We start from the raw sequence: 18477 nt of genomic DNA, 5'->3' as shown, positions 1-18477 counted from the left end.
GGCTTATGTACATGTTTGGACTCAGTTCTATGCGCTCTCTTGGTTTCATCTATAAAGCAGGGATAATGACACCACACAGGAGTGTTGGAGATGACAGATACAAACAGGTAAGCACAAAGCCCAGCCTCTACACAGTAGCTACTGCTGTTGTCCATTCTCATCTGTGAGCAAGGTTACAGGTTTCCTGATTTGGGAGCTTTGGGCATTTGGAGATTGAGGGCAGGAGGAGAAGGGGACGACAGAGAATGAGATGGTTGGATGGCGTCACCGACTCAATGGACATGGGTTTGGGTGGACTCCGGGAGTTGGTGATGGACAGGGAGGCCTGGCGTGCTGTAGCTAATGGGATCGCAAAGAGTCAGACATGACTGAGTGACTGAACTGAACTGAACTGGCCAAAAATTAAAGAACAGATGAGTCTTTAAAAAAAAAAAGAAAACAAATTTAGAAGGGGTGGCGCTGGGTCCCCTACCAGGAAGATCTTACCCATAGGTCTCTGTGTGTGTTCAGTCATGTGTGACTCTTGGCAACCGCATGGACTGTAGCCCGCCAGGGTCCTCTGTTCACGGGATTCTCCAAGCAAGAATACTGGAGTGGGTTGCCATTTCCTAATTCAGGTGATCTTTCTGACCCAGGGATTGAACCTGTGTCTCTTATGTCTTCTGCATGGGCAGGCAGGTTCTTTACCACTAGCGTCAAACACAAAAATGAGGCCAAAAGAAGGATCTACAAGAATGGGGCAGTGGAAAGTGGATAAATAGCTATGAAAAATAGTTCCTTGAGGAACCCATGAACTAAAGGGGATGAATACAAGGCAGTGCCTGTGTAAAGCTGCACTAAATACCCAAGCTTGGCTTATATTCATCTCCACCCTGGTTTCTTCTCCATGTGACAGGGTCAAGAGAGACCCAGGCATTTCCAGAAAGTTCTCAAAGAGAACTATCAAACTGTTGGTTAGTTTTAATCTTTGACACCCACAAGTGGATACTTTTACATACACAGAGTAAGAGAATGTTTTGTTGGGCTCTGGATAATCTCAGGACATTGTTTTAAAGAATGATGCCATGTTCATTCCAGGCTGGTGGTAGGGGTGCAGGCTTGAATTTGGGGGACAAATATCTTCCTTTAATGCTGTCAGGGCATCTTTGTGATGTTGTCCACATGCACAAAGTCCTTCACAAAGAAGGCAAAAGTCTCTTCGTGGACGTGAGGCTGGAGTATGTGGTTCACCTGTCACCTCCACTGCTGTGTGACATGCCTGCTTGGCAGTCAGACTGGGTTGAGTGCTCTTTTTTATTGAATTGGGCACCGAAGGGTCTGGAGATCAAGAGGAGATTGTAGAACATCTGGTACCAGTTGAAGATCACTGCCTTTATTCCTTTGATATTGGAGGCAACGTGCATGCTAAGTCGCTTCAGTCATGTCTGACTCTTTGTGACTCCATGGACCTAGCCCGCCAGGCTCCTCTGTCCATGAGATTCTCCAGGCAAGAATACTGGAGTGGGTTGCCATGCCCTCCTCCAGATCTTCCTGACTCAGGGACCAAACCCTCATCTTTTAAGCCTCCTGCCTTGGCAGATGGGTTCTTTACCACTCGTGCCACCTGGCAAGCCCCGAGGCAAGAAGTGAGGGCAAGAAATGTGCTGACTTGTCTCCCTCTCCTATATGCAGCCTGACTCCCTCTCCCCAACCTTGCAGTGGACTTGACCTGGCTGAAGGCAAGTGTTGACCATTAGTGAGTAAGAGTAGTGGGGGTGGGGCAGGAGTCACTGTTATTGCCCACCCCTACCCCACCGAGATCCATGTCACCATCTGGGAGGATTGTGCCCGAGGGGCTGAGGTATCTCAGAGGCAAACAAAGAGTCCATTATTAACCTGGTGAATTTGTTCCATGTGGCCCAGCATTCCTTGCTTTCTTATTGACTGATTTGGCAGTTGTCAGTTCTATGAATAAATATTCTGCAGACCTGAGTCCTCGAGTTGTCTTTAGATCTATTCAATACTGATACTTCCTGGGTTTGCCAAGCCGTTCTGTCACAGTGAGAGAACACCAGGCAAACCCTCGGTCGTGAGAGGACACTGGGGCAGGGGGCTCAGACCCCAGAGTCAGATTTGGGTTTGATCCCAATTCTGCATTTCTGCAAATAAATGGTTCTTATTATCTCTACGCTTCCCAGGTGGCGATAGTGGTAAAGAACTCACCTGCCAACGCAGGAGACATAAGAGACACACGTTTAGTCCCTGAGTTGGGAAGATCCCCTGGAGGCGGAGGGCACAGCAACCCACTCCAGTATTCTTGCCTGAAGAATCCCATGAACGGGAGCCTGGCAGGCTACAGTCCATGGGACTACCAAGAGTAGGACACGACCGAGCAACTGAGAACACACATTATGTCTGCACCCACACTCGCAGTTACCTCTCCTCAGTCCACTTCCTGTCTGAAGCTCTTGCTCAACTGTGGTTGCGACTCTGAGAATCTGTTTATTGTGGAGTTTCCATTCCTTCAGAGGCACACACAAGGAGCAATTTTATTCATTATGACCACTGTTCTCGTCACTTGATAATAGCTAGAGCAGATTGTTTTACTTCTTGAACATCTTACAGGTAATAAAAGGATCCATTTACTTTGGAACGTCAGTCTCCCGTGCAAAGCCAGGCTCTTTCTCTCCCCCATCAGAGGAGGAGGGGTGCAGGAGGTGAGGGGCACTCAGGCTGCCCTCCTCACCTTCTGAGAACCCGGAGCAGAGTAGGGAGGGGGCGTGTCCCACACTGGACACGCCCCCTCCCTTGTCCTCCTCGCTCCTGGTCAAGCTCCTCTGAGGCGCGGTAGGGTCTTGCTTGGTCTGTTGACCTGGGCTGCTAGTTGATCTCTTCTCATCACAGACAAGTGAACAGTGTCCCTGGGTAGGCCTTAAACTTGGCACCTGTGTCCTCCATAGGCCCCTGCCAGCAGTCCGAGTCTCCAGGCCCCTCAGGGCGAGCAAAGGCTCTGTTACGTGTTGACCACTTTTTTCTAATCGTGTCACTGTGACTCCAGCCATGTAACCCCAGGAGAGATGATGCCGGGAGCCTGGGGAGTCCTGAGCTGAGTGAGTGTCTGTCATCCCCACCTCCACCACTTGGTGGCGCGCTCTCGCTCTCTGCTTACTTTTGGGGGCTTCTTGGCTCCCACCACTGCCCTATCCCCTGCTACTTCACAGGGTAGGGCCGCAACCCGGGGTCTCCTTCTGTAGCCTGTGTGGGCCACAAGGAACTGGGGCGGGGTCTTCTTCCCTCTAGGCACTTCTCAAGTGAAAGCTCCCCCCACCACCCCAGGCAGCTTTTATGCTGTGGAGGAAATAACCACTGCCCTGAGGGTAATTGTGGGGAACAGATGGGATCACACAAAATAATTGGCCCAGGGATTAGAGAATTGTGGTTGGCCCAGGGTTCCTGGTAACAGTTGCCCAGGCTGCACACTGCACAACTCTGGTGTCATTTCACTTCATGGTCATCAGAGATGATATCCAACCATGGGTTTCTGGCAGAACACAGTCAAGTGGCGATGCAGAGGCTGACAGCAGGGTTCATGATTCCACACCCCCCACCCCAGCCTCCACTAAGCGGCCCTCTCTTCTCAGAACATCAAGCCCTGCTCCCTCTCTGCCACGAGGGTCCTAGAAGCTAGAAACCAAGGGCCCATTATCCACAGACCCCCAGCTGGAAGATCCCCACCCTGTCTCATCCAGTACCTTGGTGACTTCATCTCCTGCCTCAGGGCTTTCTGGGGCCTCGGGCTGGGATTTCTATCAGGGATGGAGGGATATCCAAGGACCCTCAAACCGGGTCACCGTGCAGAGGGAAACAGGAAGGGGAAAGGGGCATCCAGTGAAACTCAGAGTCAGCTTCAGGCGCTCTCTCTCTCCTTTTTTTTTTTTTTTTTTTTTTGCCTTTTATTGTTCAGTTGCTCAGTCGTGTCTACTTTCGAATCCCGTGGACTACAGCACGCCAGGCTTCCCCATCCTTCACTATCTCCCAGAGTTTGCGCAAACTCATTTCCATTGAGTCAGTGATACCATCTCATCCTCTGTCGTCCCCCTTCTCCTCCTGCCATCAGTCTTTCCCAGCATCAGGGTCTTTTCCAATGAGTCGGCTCTTTGCATCAGGTAGCATATTTGGCTGCGCAGGGTCTTTATTGCTGCATGTGGGCTTTCTCTAGTTAGGGCAAGCAGTTGTGGTGCATGAGTCTTTAATTGTGGTGGCTTCTCTCGTTGCAGAGCACAGGTCCTCGGCGTGTGGGCTCAGTAGCTGTGGTGCATAGGCTTAGCTGCCCCATGGCATGTGGGACCTTCCCAGACCAGGGATCAAACCCATGTTCCCCGCATTGGCAGACAAATTCTTAACCACTGGACCACCAGGGAAGTCCTAGGCTCTGTTTCTTAAGGAGCAAGTCTAGAATTTAAAGGGAGTTGCATAAAAAGAAGCAACAACTGGGGGTATAGTGACTTCCAACATCCAGCAGCATAGTGGAAAACAGAAAATAACTTGTAAAATGTAATAAGTGACATTAATGTAATATATAATTTACAATTATGGTCATTTTAGCAAGTGCCTTCTAAACCATAACCCTAATTAATGTATATCTTTAAGTGAATCACACACACTTACCTTCCTCTGAATTTCCTTGATAGCAGTACTAAAGTACTAGCTTCTGTGGACATAAGCTAATAGACATTGTCATCTGTGTGGCAACAGAGAGAGAGAAAAGGAATAGTAAACTAAGAACATTTTAAGCTTTTAATTTACCTGTGGATTTAGTTACAGACCTGGCGTGCATCCAGATGGTTTTCATTTCCCTTTGATGTGTATTTGATGAACAGGATTCTTTAGAGAAGATTCATAAATGGAAAGGCTTCTTAATGTGGAGAAAAGTATTGCAGTTAGTCGGTGCCACCTGCTGGCAATCTGGGGGTACTGCAGACCAGCTATATTTCAGAGTGAGGGGCGAAATTTTTTAAATTTATTTTTTAATTGAAGGATAATTGCTTTACAAAATTTTGTTACTTTTCTGTCAAACCTCAACATGAATCAGCCATAGGTATACATACATCCCCTCTCTTCTGAACCTCCCCCCCATCTCCCTCCCCATCCCACCCCTCTAATGTTGATACAGAGCCCCTGTTTGAGTTTCCTGAGCCATACAGCAAATTCCCGTTGGCTATCTGTTTTACACATGGTAATGTAAGTTTCCACGTTACTCTTTCCATACATCTCACCCTCTCCTGTTTATCCCAACCCAGGGACTGAACTAGTGTCTCCTGCATTGCAGGCGGATTCTTTACCACGGAGTCACCTGAGAAGCCCGGAGGGGTGAATAGTTATCAGGAAAAACCCAGGCAGAGGAGAAATTCTTAAGGTTGAGGGACAGATATAAAGGTGGTTTAGAACAGACCGTAAACAAGCAATGCCACAGTCAAGGTTTCACAGGGATTCTAAGCTCTCACAACTAAAAGAACATTACCTCATTTTGTTTTGGGGGGAGGAGTACATTTTCCAGAAGGAAAATATCAGTTATGTATCAAAATAACCAGTATGCCTTATTTTTACCCTTATGCACCCTAATTTTCAATGTATTCCTTCGGGAGATCATCCTCACCCCAATCATAGTATGTATCCACTTTATAAGAAAATGGAAAAGGTTCATTTTTCAGAAACATGCTTTAGCTGGCTGCTGGGCACGTCTCTTCCTAAAAGCAGGAAATCCTTGAACTGGACCAATTTCATCATCCCACTCCTTTTATTCTCAACTACTTGAGACTATACCATCTTAGCCATTGGTTTTTCTTTTCTTTTTCCCACATTCAAAAGAAGACATTCGGGGGTTAAAACAAACAAAACAACCAGCCTAAGGAAGACACACCAGGACTTCCTGATGGTCCAGAGGTTAAGATGCCACACTTCCAATGCCGAGAGTGTGGGTTGGATCACTAGTAGTGAACTAAAAGGGGCTTCCCTGGTGGCTCAGCGGTAAAGAACCCGCCTGCCAATGCAGATGTGGGTTTGATCCCTGGGTCAGGAAGATCCCCAGGAGAAGGGAATGGTTACTCACTCCAATATTCTCGCCTGGAAAATTCCATGGACAGAGGAGCCTGGTGGGCTACAGTCCATAGGTCGTAATAGAGATCAATAGAGACTGAGCGACTAATCAACAACAACAGTGAACTAAGATCCCACATGCCTCAGGGCGCAGCCAAAAATTTTTTTTAAAAAAGACACAGCAAAGCATTCAGATTACAAGGCGGTTATTGAGTTAGTGGCACGTGAGCAAGTTCCTCCGGTGATCAGCAAACGCAGGCATCGGTGCGTTTCAGAGGAGTTCAGAGGAAAGAGGGGCTGGCGGGGTCAGGAGGGCCTCGAGCCCAGGGCCTGGTCACCTGGTGCTGTGCAGAACTCTCTAGAGGGGCCTGAAGCTCATCTCAGGGGCAAGTGGGTGCAGATGCCCCCAAACCTAGAAAAGCAACTTTCACGCCTCACTCCTCCCTGAAAAAGAAACAGGGGAGGGGAAGGTGAGGGCTGATAACCACTGAGAAGCAGCAACCAACACTTTGATTCTCATCAACTCAGAAAGAACATCCTCCAAAGAAAGAAACAAATTCCTAGTAGCTTCCCAACTTCCTGCGTGGGCTCTGGCTATAGCTCCAGTGACGCCTCTGCCCTGTGTTTTGGACCCCCAGGGAGCTGTTCGCCCCAGAGGGCCCGAGGTGGGGCGGGGGGCGCACACTCACGGGCTCTTCTGGCAGTATTGCTGCAGCGCTTTTTCCACCACATTTTCCATAAAGTTAGGACTGGAGACTTCCTGCAGGACCATCACGGTGATGGGGAAGGGGTTGAAGAGCTTCACAACCACCTTGGTGAGGCCAGACGGAATGCTGGGGTCGGAGCTGTGGGATTCACTTGGAAGGAGAAAAGGTAACAAGGAGGTGGGGAAGACGGTCAACCCAGACTCAGCTGGCAACTAAAGTAAGGCTTCATTCGGATCTGTGGACCCCTTTGCTTTTCCCTAACCTCCACAATTAGACAACTTGGTGAACAGAAACGCCCTTAGAGACACTACTTTTTTGGGGTAAGTGCCTTCCACGAAGGACCAGCCCAGGGGGAGCCCCACCAAGTAAAACATGGTTTCCAAGCTGCCATGCTTCCTTTGAACAGCAACAAGCCAGGCAGTGGTAGAAGAGGAATCAGGGAGAGAAAAAGAAACGTTTCCCGGTACTAGAGAGATGCTGCTTATCACTGGAGGAGAACAATGGATCAGTTCATGAGGCATCCTACATGGGACAGGGCAGCTCTCCGGAAAGAGAGCTCTGCAGCCAGGCAGACAGGTTCAAACACCTGGGTGATCACCCCTCAGGTAGGAGATGCTGGGGAAGCTGTTGAACCTCGCCACTTCCTCACCCGTAAAATAGGATCGTGACCCTCGGCCTCATCAGGCAGTGAGGTCTCCGTGCACCGCTGCACCTGAGTGTTTGCTTCCTGCAGTAGGACAAGTGCTCCATCAAAGCAGACATGCCCCCGTGAGCATCTTGATCCTGTTTCACCCCCCGGGGAGGAACACGTGACCTCCAGACTGTACCGCGAGTGCAGCTGCCATGTGTGGCCAGCACGGACTAAGCGTGGAGACCTGCAGATGGTACTGGTCATCGTTCTGCGTGAGGTGGGCCAGTTGGGACACCCAGGTGAGCTGCTCAATCAGCTGCTTGAGAAGGGCCGTCGTGTCGAGCATCTTCAGCTGGTAGGACTGGAGCAGCTGGTCGCACAGCCTGCTGAACTTCTCCACCAGCTGCAGGGACTCGTTCAGCTGCTGGCACAGCAGCGTCTGAGTCGGGATGTTGGCAGAACAGTCTGCCCAGAGATGGAAAGAACACAAACAAATGACAGAAATGTGAAGGCAGAGCTCAACAGGGATGAAGACAAATGGCAGTCGGGTCACACAGCCAGTACCTAAGGCAGAGCTACTCTGAGTGCCGTCTTTCCACCGTGTGTTCACTGTCAGCCCAAGACAAAGCAGAGAGCTCGCCCTGAGTGTGAATCAGCACATACTATCTTCATCAAAAAAGTCTTGCTCTGGGAGACAGTGTCAGCTGAACTAAACTGTTTCAGTAACATCATTGATTGCTCTTTGGGTGCAAGATCCTGCCTCCCTGGGATTGGCAAGGAGAGGCATTGTCCACACCTCAAGAAGCATGGACTTCAGGGCTCCGTGTGCAAAGACTAGGAGCTCCCTCTTTGCTGTCCCCGTCCCCCCAGGAGTCATTTCCAGAAACGGTGGACATTACCTGTGACTGCCATTTATGTGGTACCGCTATGCCCCAGGCATCACTGAACGCTCTGGGTAGTGGTGATCTCTAATAGTCTGATGTATTCTGACATCCAACAATGAAACTGAGAAGCACAGAGCTAAATCATTTGCCTAAAGTCACAGGATGAATTATTTGGCAGGTCAGGATGGTGAACTCAAGGCTTTAACTCCTAAACTTGGGCTCTTCCTATTGAGTCTGTGGCTCTGCAAAGTTCTCCAAGTTAGCCTGTATCTACAGAGTTGGAAATTCTGGCCCCAAGAACCTGGCTAGCAAAAGAGCCAGCCAGGATCCTCAGACCACAAGCACACAGGAAGTGAGGGGGTCCAGGTTTGCCCATCTGTCCAGTGTGGCTGGCTGCCAAGCTCACCAGAGAGTAGGGAAGTTCACTGCTTTTGGTCCCCCCACCCCACCACCCCAGCCACTGCAGGTGGTCCAGTAGACAAGGGTTGGAAACAATGCGCTCTCTCTTTAAAAACTACTGTTTTTCTCTCCCTTAACTGTTGAAAAATATCCCCAAAAGAGCACATGAAACTCAAGCAAGTCAGGGAAAAGGAGGAGTTCTTTGCACGCTTCATCATGCTGGTTGTAATCATTTCTATTGGTTTAGGTTTAGTCACTAAGTCGTGTGAAACTCTTTTCAACCTCATGGACTGTAGCCCACCAGGTTCCTCTGTCCATGGGATTCTCCAGGCAAGAATAGTGGAGTGAATTGCCATGCCTTTCTCCAGGGCATCTTCCTGACCCAGGAATAGAACCGAGGTCTCCTGCATTGCAGGCAGATTCTTTACTGACTGAGCTATGAGGGAAGCCCTTTAATCATTTCTATTAAATTAAAATGAAACATCAGGTGGAGCAAGACATAGGATTATGAACAATAACCTGGGTTGAAAAATATGTACAATGACTAACCTTAACTCTTCGTGCCAGAGAGTCATTGAAAATAAGGACAGTTATTGAGAACCAGGATGAAGTCTAGAGCAGTGGCTCTCACCTGGGACAGTGCTGTCCCCATGGATATTTGACAAAGTCTGAAAATACTTTTGCTTGTCACAACTGGAAGGATAGGGGATGGGAGGTTACTGGAGGCCAGAGATGCTGTGAAACACTTTACAGTGCCCAGGGCAGCCCCCATCACAAATGATCTGGTCCAGGGGCTTCCCTGGTGGTCCAGTGGCTGAGAATCTGCCCTGCAATGCAGGGTCATGGGTTTGATCTCTGGTTGGGGAACTAGGATCCCACATTGCATGCTGCAACAACTGAACCCACCCACTGCAATACATGACACAGTGAGGGTCACGCATGCCACAGCTAAGACCCTAAGCAGCCAAATACATACATAAATATTTTTTTTAATAAATATTTAAAAAATGATGAAACCTATCATAAAAAAAAGAATGATCTGGTCCAAAATGCCAGGAGATTGGAAATTGCAAAAGTTCAGTCTGGAGGTCCCAGGCAGCACACGCTCCAAAGGTTGCAAGCACCTTAGATAGGAAGGCATAAATCTTCCTCAGTGTAGAAAAGAAAACCAGTGTTTCAGGAAGTTGTGATCAGCGACCGTTAAGATCAGTACCAGGGGCACCGATCTGAGCTTGGGCACCAGTAGGTCTCTTCTCCTGGCCCTAAGGTGACTTTCTCGCTGCGAGGTACTGTATGATTTACGGTTTTCTAGGCTAAACCCAAGAGGCGTGCTTGTAGACTCACCTCACTTCTTCAGAGATCCGCCTCATATAGCACTTGTACTTTTGCAGTGGCTTCTAAAATCACAGCACCGAGATTAGGAATATTTAACCAGACTCTGAAGGCCTGCCCAGGCACCCAAAAGGATTAAGTAACAGCAAAGCCACAGGATCGATCCACTTGTGGAGGGGCGGGGATAATTAACTCTTTCCTTCTGAGCATAAACTTTTGTGAGCCAGGAAGTGTGTCTCTGCTTTTATAGCTGTTACCTCCAAGTAGGAAGAATTCAGTTCCCCCCATAAAACAGAGAGCAACAGCAGAAGAGAGCTATTTCCTTTGCCTCGGGGACCAACCACAGGGAAGGTGGCCAGGAAGTGAAGGTACCACAAGGAGAGAACTGTATGTTCAGGGCAGAGAACACAGCAGCACTGGTGGGGAACACACTCCAGGCACCCCACAGGAGGGGTGGCCTGTAATCCTGAGCAGGTCACTGGACCTTCTCTAACTCAGTCTCCTCTGTAAGATAGGCAGCCACCCCAGTTATCCAAGGGAGAAGAGTAAATATGAAGTGTTTAGAAGAAGAGTGTTCAGTAACAAACACTTGGCAAGAGTTTAACAGAGTCCACACTGTCGAAGGGTTTCCTTAATGGCTCAGTGGTGAAGAATCCGCCTGCCAATGCAGGAGACTCAAACTCAATCCCTGGGTCAGGAAGATCCCTTGGAGTAGGAAATGGCAACCCACTGCAGTATTCTCGTCTTGGAAATCCCATGGACAGAGGAGCCTGGCAGGCTACGTAGTCCGCAGGGCTGCAAAGAGATGGACACGACTTAGCGACAAAACAACAGTAACAGCAACATACTGTCTAAATTTTCATCGTCTGCAGCCAAAAATGAGGATGTCTACTGGGTTTAGCCCTTGGGGACAGACTAACTGGAGGAAGTCACAAGATGACAGCTTTTTAGAAAGCACGGCTGCCTCTCCTACCGTCAGCCTGTTAACCGTGAACTGATGCGATAAGTATTGGGTTGGCCATAAAGTTCTTGGGGTTTTTCCACAAAATGTTATGGAAAAACCTGGATAACTTTCTGGCCAACCCAATACTTTGTATTCTGTCTCCCAACTTTGGGGACAACTCTGCATCTTAAAAGACGCTTACTCCTTGGAAGAAAAGTTATGACCAACTTAGATAGTATATTCAAAAGCAGAGACATTACTCTGCCGACTAAGGTCCGTCTAGTCAAGGCTATGGTTTTTCCAGTAGTCATGTATGGATGCGAGAGTTGGACTGTGAAGAAAGCTGAGCACCGAAGAATTGATGCTTTTGAACTGTGGTGTTGGAGAAGACTCTTGAGAGTCCCTTGGACTGCAAGGAGATCCAACCAGTCCATTCTGAAGGAGATCAGCCCTGGGATTTCTTTGGAAGGAATGATGCTAAAGCTGAAGCTCCAGTACTTTGGCCACCTCATGTGAAGAGTTGACTCATTGGAAAAGACTCTGATGCTGGGAGGGATTGGGGGCAGGAGGAGAAGGGGATGACCGAGGATGAGATGGCTGGATGGCATCACAGACTCGATGGACGTGAGTCTGAGTGAACTCCGGGAAATGGTGATGGACAGGGAGGCCTAGCGTGCTGCGGTTCATGGGGTCGCAAAGAGTCGGACATGACTGAGTGACTGAACTGAACTGAACTGAACTGCATCTTAACCCTCGACCCCAGAGGGGGATCCAGGCAGAACCAAGCAAAGGACCCCTCTCCCACCAAGAGCCACAACTGGAAGGTAGCAGAGTTGGCATTTGAACTCCCATCCTCTTGATGCCCTAAAGGCAGCCCCAGTGAGGTGCTGGGAGCCTGAGGACACAGGAGACCAGAGGGTCTCCGACTCACCCACTTCCAAGATCTCCTGGCACTTCGTGCACTGGCCCTTCATCCACAGGCATCTCGTGGAGTTGTAGCTGATCTCCTTGCACATGGTGCGGTCATTGTTTTCTGAGCACACACAAGGGAAGTCACACAGAGCAACATGGGCCGCCCCATCTCTCTGAGCCCTTCCATACCACTGTCTGGACCTTTGAGATGGTTCTGCAGGCAGAGCAGGTTGGCATCTGGCTGTCTGCCTGCAGAAAGACACAGGCTTGGGTCAGCAGTGGTAGTCCCTGCAGCAGGACCAGGAGGTGGTTCCTGGGGCCCCCTGAGCTGGGTATGGCCTCCCTCTCACCACTTCCACCTGCTGACACCTCTCCCACCTCCACATTTTCCGAGCTGTCCATACTTCTCTTTGGCATTATAACCTGTTTTGCTCTGCATTCTGTCTGGCTCATTTCTCTCCTCCTGGCCAGGCAGCAAGCCCCTTGAAGGCAGGAGTAAGATTCACCTTGGAACCTCCTTATAACACAGGGCACCCCTTGCCCCGACCTTACGATATGCAGTAAATGCTTATTCAAGTCAATTTGTTGTTTAGCTGCTAAGTCATGTCTGACTCTTTTGTGACCCCATGGACTGTAGCCCACCAGGCTCCTCTGTCCATGGGATTTCCCAGGCAAGAATACTGGAGTGGGTTGCCATTTCCTTATCCAGGGGATCTTCCTGACCCAGGGATTGAACCCATGTCTCCTACACTAGAAGGTGGGTTCTTCACCACTGAGCCACCAGGGAGGCCCATTCAAGCCAATACCCTCCTGTATTTCCAGTCCATTACAAGCCAAACCACAGTGCCAGTCAAACTGTAGCATTTAGGAGATGGGGTTGGCCAACCAGAGTCTATTGATTCACTGAAAGAAGACACTTCTAAAAGTTTTGGCTTTTCATGTCCATGTTAGAGTTCATTCATTTAAAAGATACTCACTGTGTGTCCATTCTCTACCAGACCCTAAGGTTATAGCCACAAACAGCTCTCTTAACTGTACAGTGAGCTGATTATACAATTCATTGCCAGTATAAGCATGGTGTCCACATAAAGCCATCTGAGTTCCCAAAACAAAGGGATATAGTTTTCAAGAGCAGTGGTCTGCAACCTTTTTGGAGCGAGGGATCAGTTTTGTGGAAGACAATTTTTTCCATGGACCAAGGGGTAGGGGAGGGGGTTTCAGGATGATGCAAGAATATTACATTTATTGTGCACTTTATGTCTGTTATTATTACACCAGCTGCATCTCAGATCAACAGGCATTAGATCCTAGAGGTTGGGGATGCCTGCTCTAGAGGAAATAGGGTCATGCCCACCAATTTTTGGAAGGACCTGGAAAACTCAAAAGAACACTGGTTCCAAGTCCTGTAGGGCTAGATTTGACCAGCTCAAATCCTGGTTTCGATCTTCCCAAACCAGGGATCAAACCCGCATCTCCTGCATTGCAGGTGGATTCTTTACCACTGAACCACCACAGAAGCCCATGAACTCTGGGAATGCTCCTACACTCTCCATCAAAGGGGATGGTAGTCCCCTCCCCAGGTTGCTAGTGGGGGTTCAGATGGCATAGGCCAAGTCCTGGGCACAGATATGAGAATCTAATGCTCCCTACCTTCACAATCCCTTAGCTCCTTAGTTATTTGTACTTTTTTTTTAGCATCACAGCCCATTTGACTGGGTTAAGCATCTCAATGAACTGTGAGTTCTCACCCCCTCCTTCTCACCTCCTGCGAATTCCGCCATGGGGTAGCGGTAGGGAGTCCTGTGCAGGTGGGCATCCATGGCCTGCTGGGCCTGGTGGATCATACTGTAGAAGGGCTGAAACACATCATGAAAGTTGAGGGGTTCCAACACGGGGAAAGGCAAGTTCCAGGCAAAGCGGGATTTGGGATTAAAGAAGAGTGACCCCCTCGGGAATGAGCTGAAGGGGGAGTAGTACTGAGTGTCCTGGGACCTCTGGGGAAAGAACCGGTCCTGGAAGAGTTCATACATGGTGTTGGATGCCCGGTTGAAGCTGTCCTCCATGACGTCCATCACATGGCTCTGCTGCCGGTCATTATCCATCAAGGAGTCAATGCGATCACCATTGATCCAGAAGAAGGGGGAGCTCTGGTTCAGGAAATCCTCAAGCTGTGACAGGAGATGGAGGATAACCAGAGGTGCCTCCCTTGTCAAGATGAGCCAGGCCTTCCTGGCTGCACCTGGGACATCTAGGAGTCCCAGCAGGGGGTAGAAAGCCTGGCTGGGAATGGCTCCCCATCTCTGAAATGTCCAGGCCAGCCCCTTCCAATCTACTGACTCCAATGCGGAGGAGCAGGAAGACCTGTAAGACCAAGAAAGTCACAAGACCCACCAGGTGAGACTAGTCTGCTGTCCTCTTTGACCCCCTCCCCAATCAACCAAGTGCCAACTGACAGGACTATGGGGAAGGGCAAAATTCCTGAGTCCTAATTGAGCAAGGCCTATAGAGGAGCGTAGATGGATACTGGAAAGTGAAGCTGCTCAGTCATGTCCGACTCTTTGCAATCCCATGGACTGCAGCCTACCAGGTTCCTCTGTCCATAGGATCTTCCAGGCAAGAATACTGGAGTGGGTTGCCATTTCCTTCTCCAGGAGATCTTCCTGACCCAGGGATTGAACCCAGGTCTCTCACATTGTAGGCAGATGCTTTACCGTCTGAGCCACCAGGGAAGTCCAGATGGATATTAACATACTGCTGCTGCTGCTGCTGCTGCTGCTAAATCGTTTCAGTCGTGTCTGACTCTGTGCGACCCCACAGACAGCAGTCCACCAGCCTCCCCGGTCCCTGGGATTCTCCAGGCAAGAACACTGGAGTGGGTTGCCATTTCCTTCTCCAAATTAACATACTAAAAATTCTTAATTCCTTTTGCTAAAGTGGACACAGGGCTCTGCCCTACCGTGGAGCCATTTGTTACCTTATGCAGCTAAGAACTGCTGGATGAGAGTCTTCTAAGATGGCAAATACCTGACACAGGTGCTTTTCACCATCCCACATTACCGCACTCATAGCAGACATTACCAACAGATCACAACACTCTGGGCTCCAATGCAGCCAGAACTAATCAGTTGCAAATGGCATGTGAAATGAAGCTGTGATACTGTGAATTATCATAAGAAATATATATATGGTCTGGTTCCTGACAAGGAGGTCCTAAATCTCTTGGAATTTCCCGTGATAAGAGCAATCAAGGTGTCTTTGTTATGTTAGGAAATTTACTTTTTGAAAGTAACTAAGGATGGGGGCTCATTGCTGGGAGAGCCAACTACATGATTAAAGGGTTAGAACTTTCAGCCCCAGTCCCTGATTTCTAGGGAGGGGAGAGGGGCTGGAGATTAAATCAATGACCAATGGCCAATGATTTAATCAATCGTGCCTGTGTAACGAAGCCTCTGTGAAATCCGAAAGGATGGGCTTGGGAAGCTTCTGGGTTGATGAACACATGCACCAATGAGACACAAGAGACTGCTGACTCAGAGAGGACAGGAAGGCTCCCCACCCCTCCCATCCCTATCTCTGGGCATCTCTTCCATCTGGCTGTTCCTGACTTATACTCTTTTATTTTTATTACTTTTTTTAATGGATGACCAATGGGCTAGTCACCCATTGGTGGCTTTTTTAAAAATGATTTTATTTATTTTTGATTTTAAAAATTTATCTCTGGTTGTGTCAGGCCTTAGTTGTGTCACGCAGGACCTTTCATTGTGGTACACGGGCTTAACTGCCCTGTGGCATTTGGGATCCTAGTTCCCCAACCAGGGTTCGAACTCATGTTCCCTGCCCTGCAAGGTAGATACTTAACCTCTGGACCACTGGGGAAGTCTCCCGAGTTATATCCTTTAATAATAAATTGATTATCTAGTATGTAAAATGTTTTTCCAGGTTCTGTGGGCTTCTTGAACAAATTAATTGAACCCAAGGGGGCAATCCACCTGCAGTGTAGGAGATATGGGTTTGATGCCTGGGTCAGGAAGATCCCTGGGAGAAAGAAATGGCAACTCACTCCAGTATTCTTGCCTGGGAAATGCCATGGACAGAGGAGCCTGTCAGGCTACAGTCCATGGGGTTGGAAAGAGTTGGACACGACTTAGTGACTCAACAACAACAAAAGGAAGCGGTCATGAAACACTCTAATCTACAGCCAGCCAGTCAGAAGCACAGGTGAGCACCTGGACTCATGATTGGTGGTTGAAGTCGGGGGTGGGCATGGCGGGGCAGACGTGTGGGACTGAGCCCTGAAGCTGTGGGGTCTGATGCTGTCTCTAGGTAGATGGGGTCCAACTTGAGTTGAACTGCAGGGCACCCGGCTGGCGTGGGAGAAACCCTTGGTAGGGAAATCCCCACAGTTGGAACTCGGTGCAGAATCAAAGAAATATATTCAGTTCTCATTCCCCTTCCTGAGCCATGCTGTACTGAAGGGGCGGGGCCCCTTGTCACCTGGTGGCCAACCAGTCCTGAGCCGCTGCTGCACACATGAGCATAGAACTTCATGCAGGTCTGTTTCAGGCAGGGCTTACACTCGTCCCAGAGGGCCATCATGGTCTCATTGCACACCCCCGGGGATGCCTTCAGCTTGGTTTCGGAATCCCTGGTGTCATTCAGGGCATTCCGGGGGATGACACAGGCTGGCTTAGCCACAGAAACCATGGGCTTCCCCTTCCCTAAGCAGGCATGGGTGCCCACACCCAAGTCTGCCCAACCTGGGCACATGGGGTGCTTATTTCCATCCCGCTCTGGCTCACAAGTTCCTACATTTGCCACCAGGATGTCCCTTCTCATCCGGTTTTAAACATCCTCCCATTTTCATCCTGCTCATTAGTCCTTTCTGGCCACTAGAGCCCATCTAAACATCTTTCTCTGATGCTGCACCTACTGTCTTTACCCCAAGACTTCCCCCTTCTCACTAAATACCCCACTTTCTACTCTCAACTTCAGGAATTTAAATGTCATCTTCCAAAGCTTCCTTGAATCTTATTTTTCTATGGCAACCACAGTCTGCAGCATGCCATGGGAATAGGTAAGTTTCTGAAATCAAAATCACACCTGCTACCAAAAGTCTCTAACATGACCATGACATTTGATCCAGGAATTCTGCAAGAATCTGTCCCAAGGAATCCCTGCAATCAAGGAAAAATCTGTATCCCTGAAGATATTTTTTACAAGATTCATGAATGGCAAAAAAAACAAAACAAAACAAAACTGGAGTTAACTCAAATGTTCAAAACTAGGGGACAAGTTAAGGAAATAGTTGTACCTACAAATGGTAGCTAGGACAACATTACCAAGGATGTTTGTAATAAGTGTTAAATATTATAATAAGCATTTCTCATGTTAAAAAAATTCATGAGTTTGAGTACAGCCACTGTCCAAAAAGTATAGAAGAGAAAAAGTAGTAAGAAATAGATCAAACTTAGGTATCCTTAGGTACCTAAGGAATCGTCCTAAAGTAAAAGGATTATGGAAAAACTTTTCTTCTGCTTTTCTGCATTAAAATCTTGCAAAATAAGTGTTTTATTCTTCAAAGAATTAAGTAGACCATTTATACCCCCAGATGATGCTGCACTAGGAATGTCTGACCAGGAGGAGCCGTGTGAAATCTTCTCCTGCTCCACGTCCCCTGTCCCCCTGGTCTGTGTCCACTGCCTCTTGCTCCCAAATGGGGAAGGCTGCCACACCTTCTATGAGGCCAATTCACAGGCAATTCCTTTCTTTCCGGTTCCCATATTTCTCAACTGAGAAGTCATGGAGTCTTTTTCCAAACATGATGTGCTTTATAGAACCTGGATTGTCAAATATCAAATTCCAGTGAGAAACACAAATATTCAAGAACAAGACTTGCCCCTTCTCAGTGGACTCTAGGAGGTTTTTCATAGCATGGCAGGAATTTCTACTCACGTCAAGAAAGGGCATTAAGTTTCAGAGAAAGTTAGAGCTACACCCAGGCCAACATTTCTGCAAGTGGCTACCATGAAATTGTGCTACAAGCTATCAGGAAAAAAATAAATGGATTTCCTGGTCAATTGGATTTGGAAAGCACTTGGGTTAAATGAAGTTACATGTGTTTCTTTACTGCAGAACTTCTCTGAGTCTTTATAATGATTTCACCCCACACATTAGGGACCATTGGCCCCATCTCAGCATCTCTGTCATTAGGGGTAGGGTAGCAATCAGAGTAGAATTTGAGGATACCCTGACAAAAACTATTGATTTTTTAAATAAGCTGGGCTTCCCAGGTGGCGGTAGTGGTAAGAACATGCCTGCCAGTGCAAGAGACATTTAAGAGACGTGGGTTTGATCCCTGGATCAGAAAGATCCCCTGGAAGAGGAAATGGCCACCTGCTCCAGTATTCTTGCCTGGAGAATCCCATGGACAGAGGAGCCTGGCGGACTACAGTCCATGGGGTCTCAAAGAGTTGGACACAACTGAGGGACTGAGCACAGCACAAATCAGCTGTTTATTGAATGATAGTGGTTTAGTTGTGTATGTTCACTGTTGATTTAGGTGTCTCTTTACAAAGTAGTCCAGAACTCAGATGT

General features: G+C 48.5%; 1 protein-coding gene across 1 annotated transcript; it reads right to left on the bottom strand.

The window, feature by feature from the left end:
• Positions 1–6264: 6264 nt before the first annotated feature.
• Positions 6265–16587, bottom strand: LOC120860290 (clusterin-like). Its single transcript, XM_040236063.1, has 4 exons — positions 16412–16587; positions 13646–14244; positions 11903–12004; positions 6265–7878 (listed from the first exon to the last, which is right to left on the bottom strand). Exons 1-4 carry the CDS (start codon positions 16585–16587, stop codon positions 7571–7573), a joined length of 1185 nt encoding a protein of 394 aa, XP_040091997.1. The 3' UTR covers positions 6265–7570.
• Positions 16588–18477: the final 1890 nt, after the last annotated feature.

Source organism: Oryx dammah, unplaced genomic scaffold (genome assembly GCF_014754425.2).
Source record: "Oryx dammah isolate SB20612 unplaced genomic scaffold, SCBI_Odam_1.1 HiC_scaffold_11056, whole genome shotgun sequence".
In the NCBI taxonomy this organism is placed as follows: Eukaryota; Metazoa; Chordata; class Mammalia; order Artiodactyla; family Bovidae; genus Oryx; species Oryx dammah.
The sequence above is the reverse complement of the archived record's forward strand: the minus strand, read 5'-3'. Positions and strand labels throughout refer to the sequence as shown.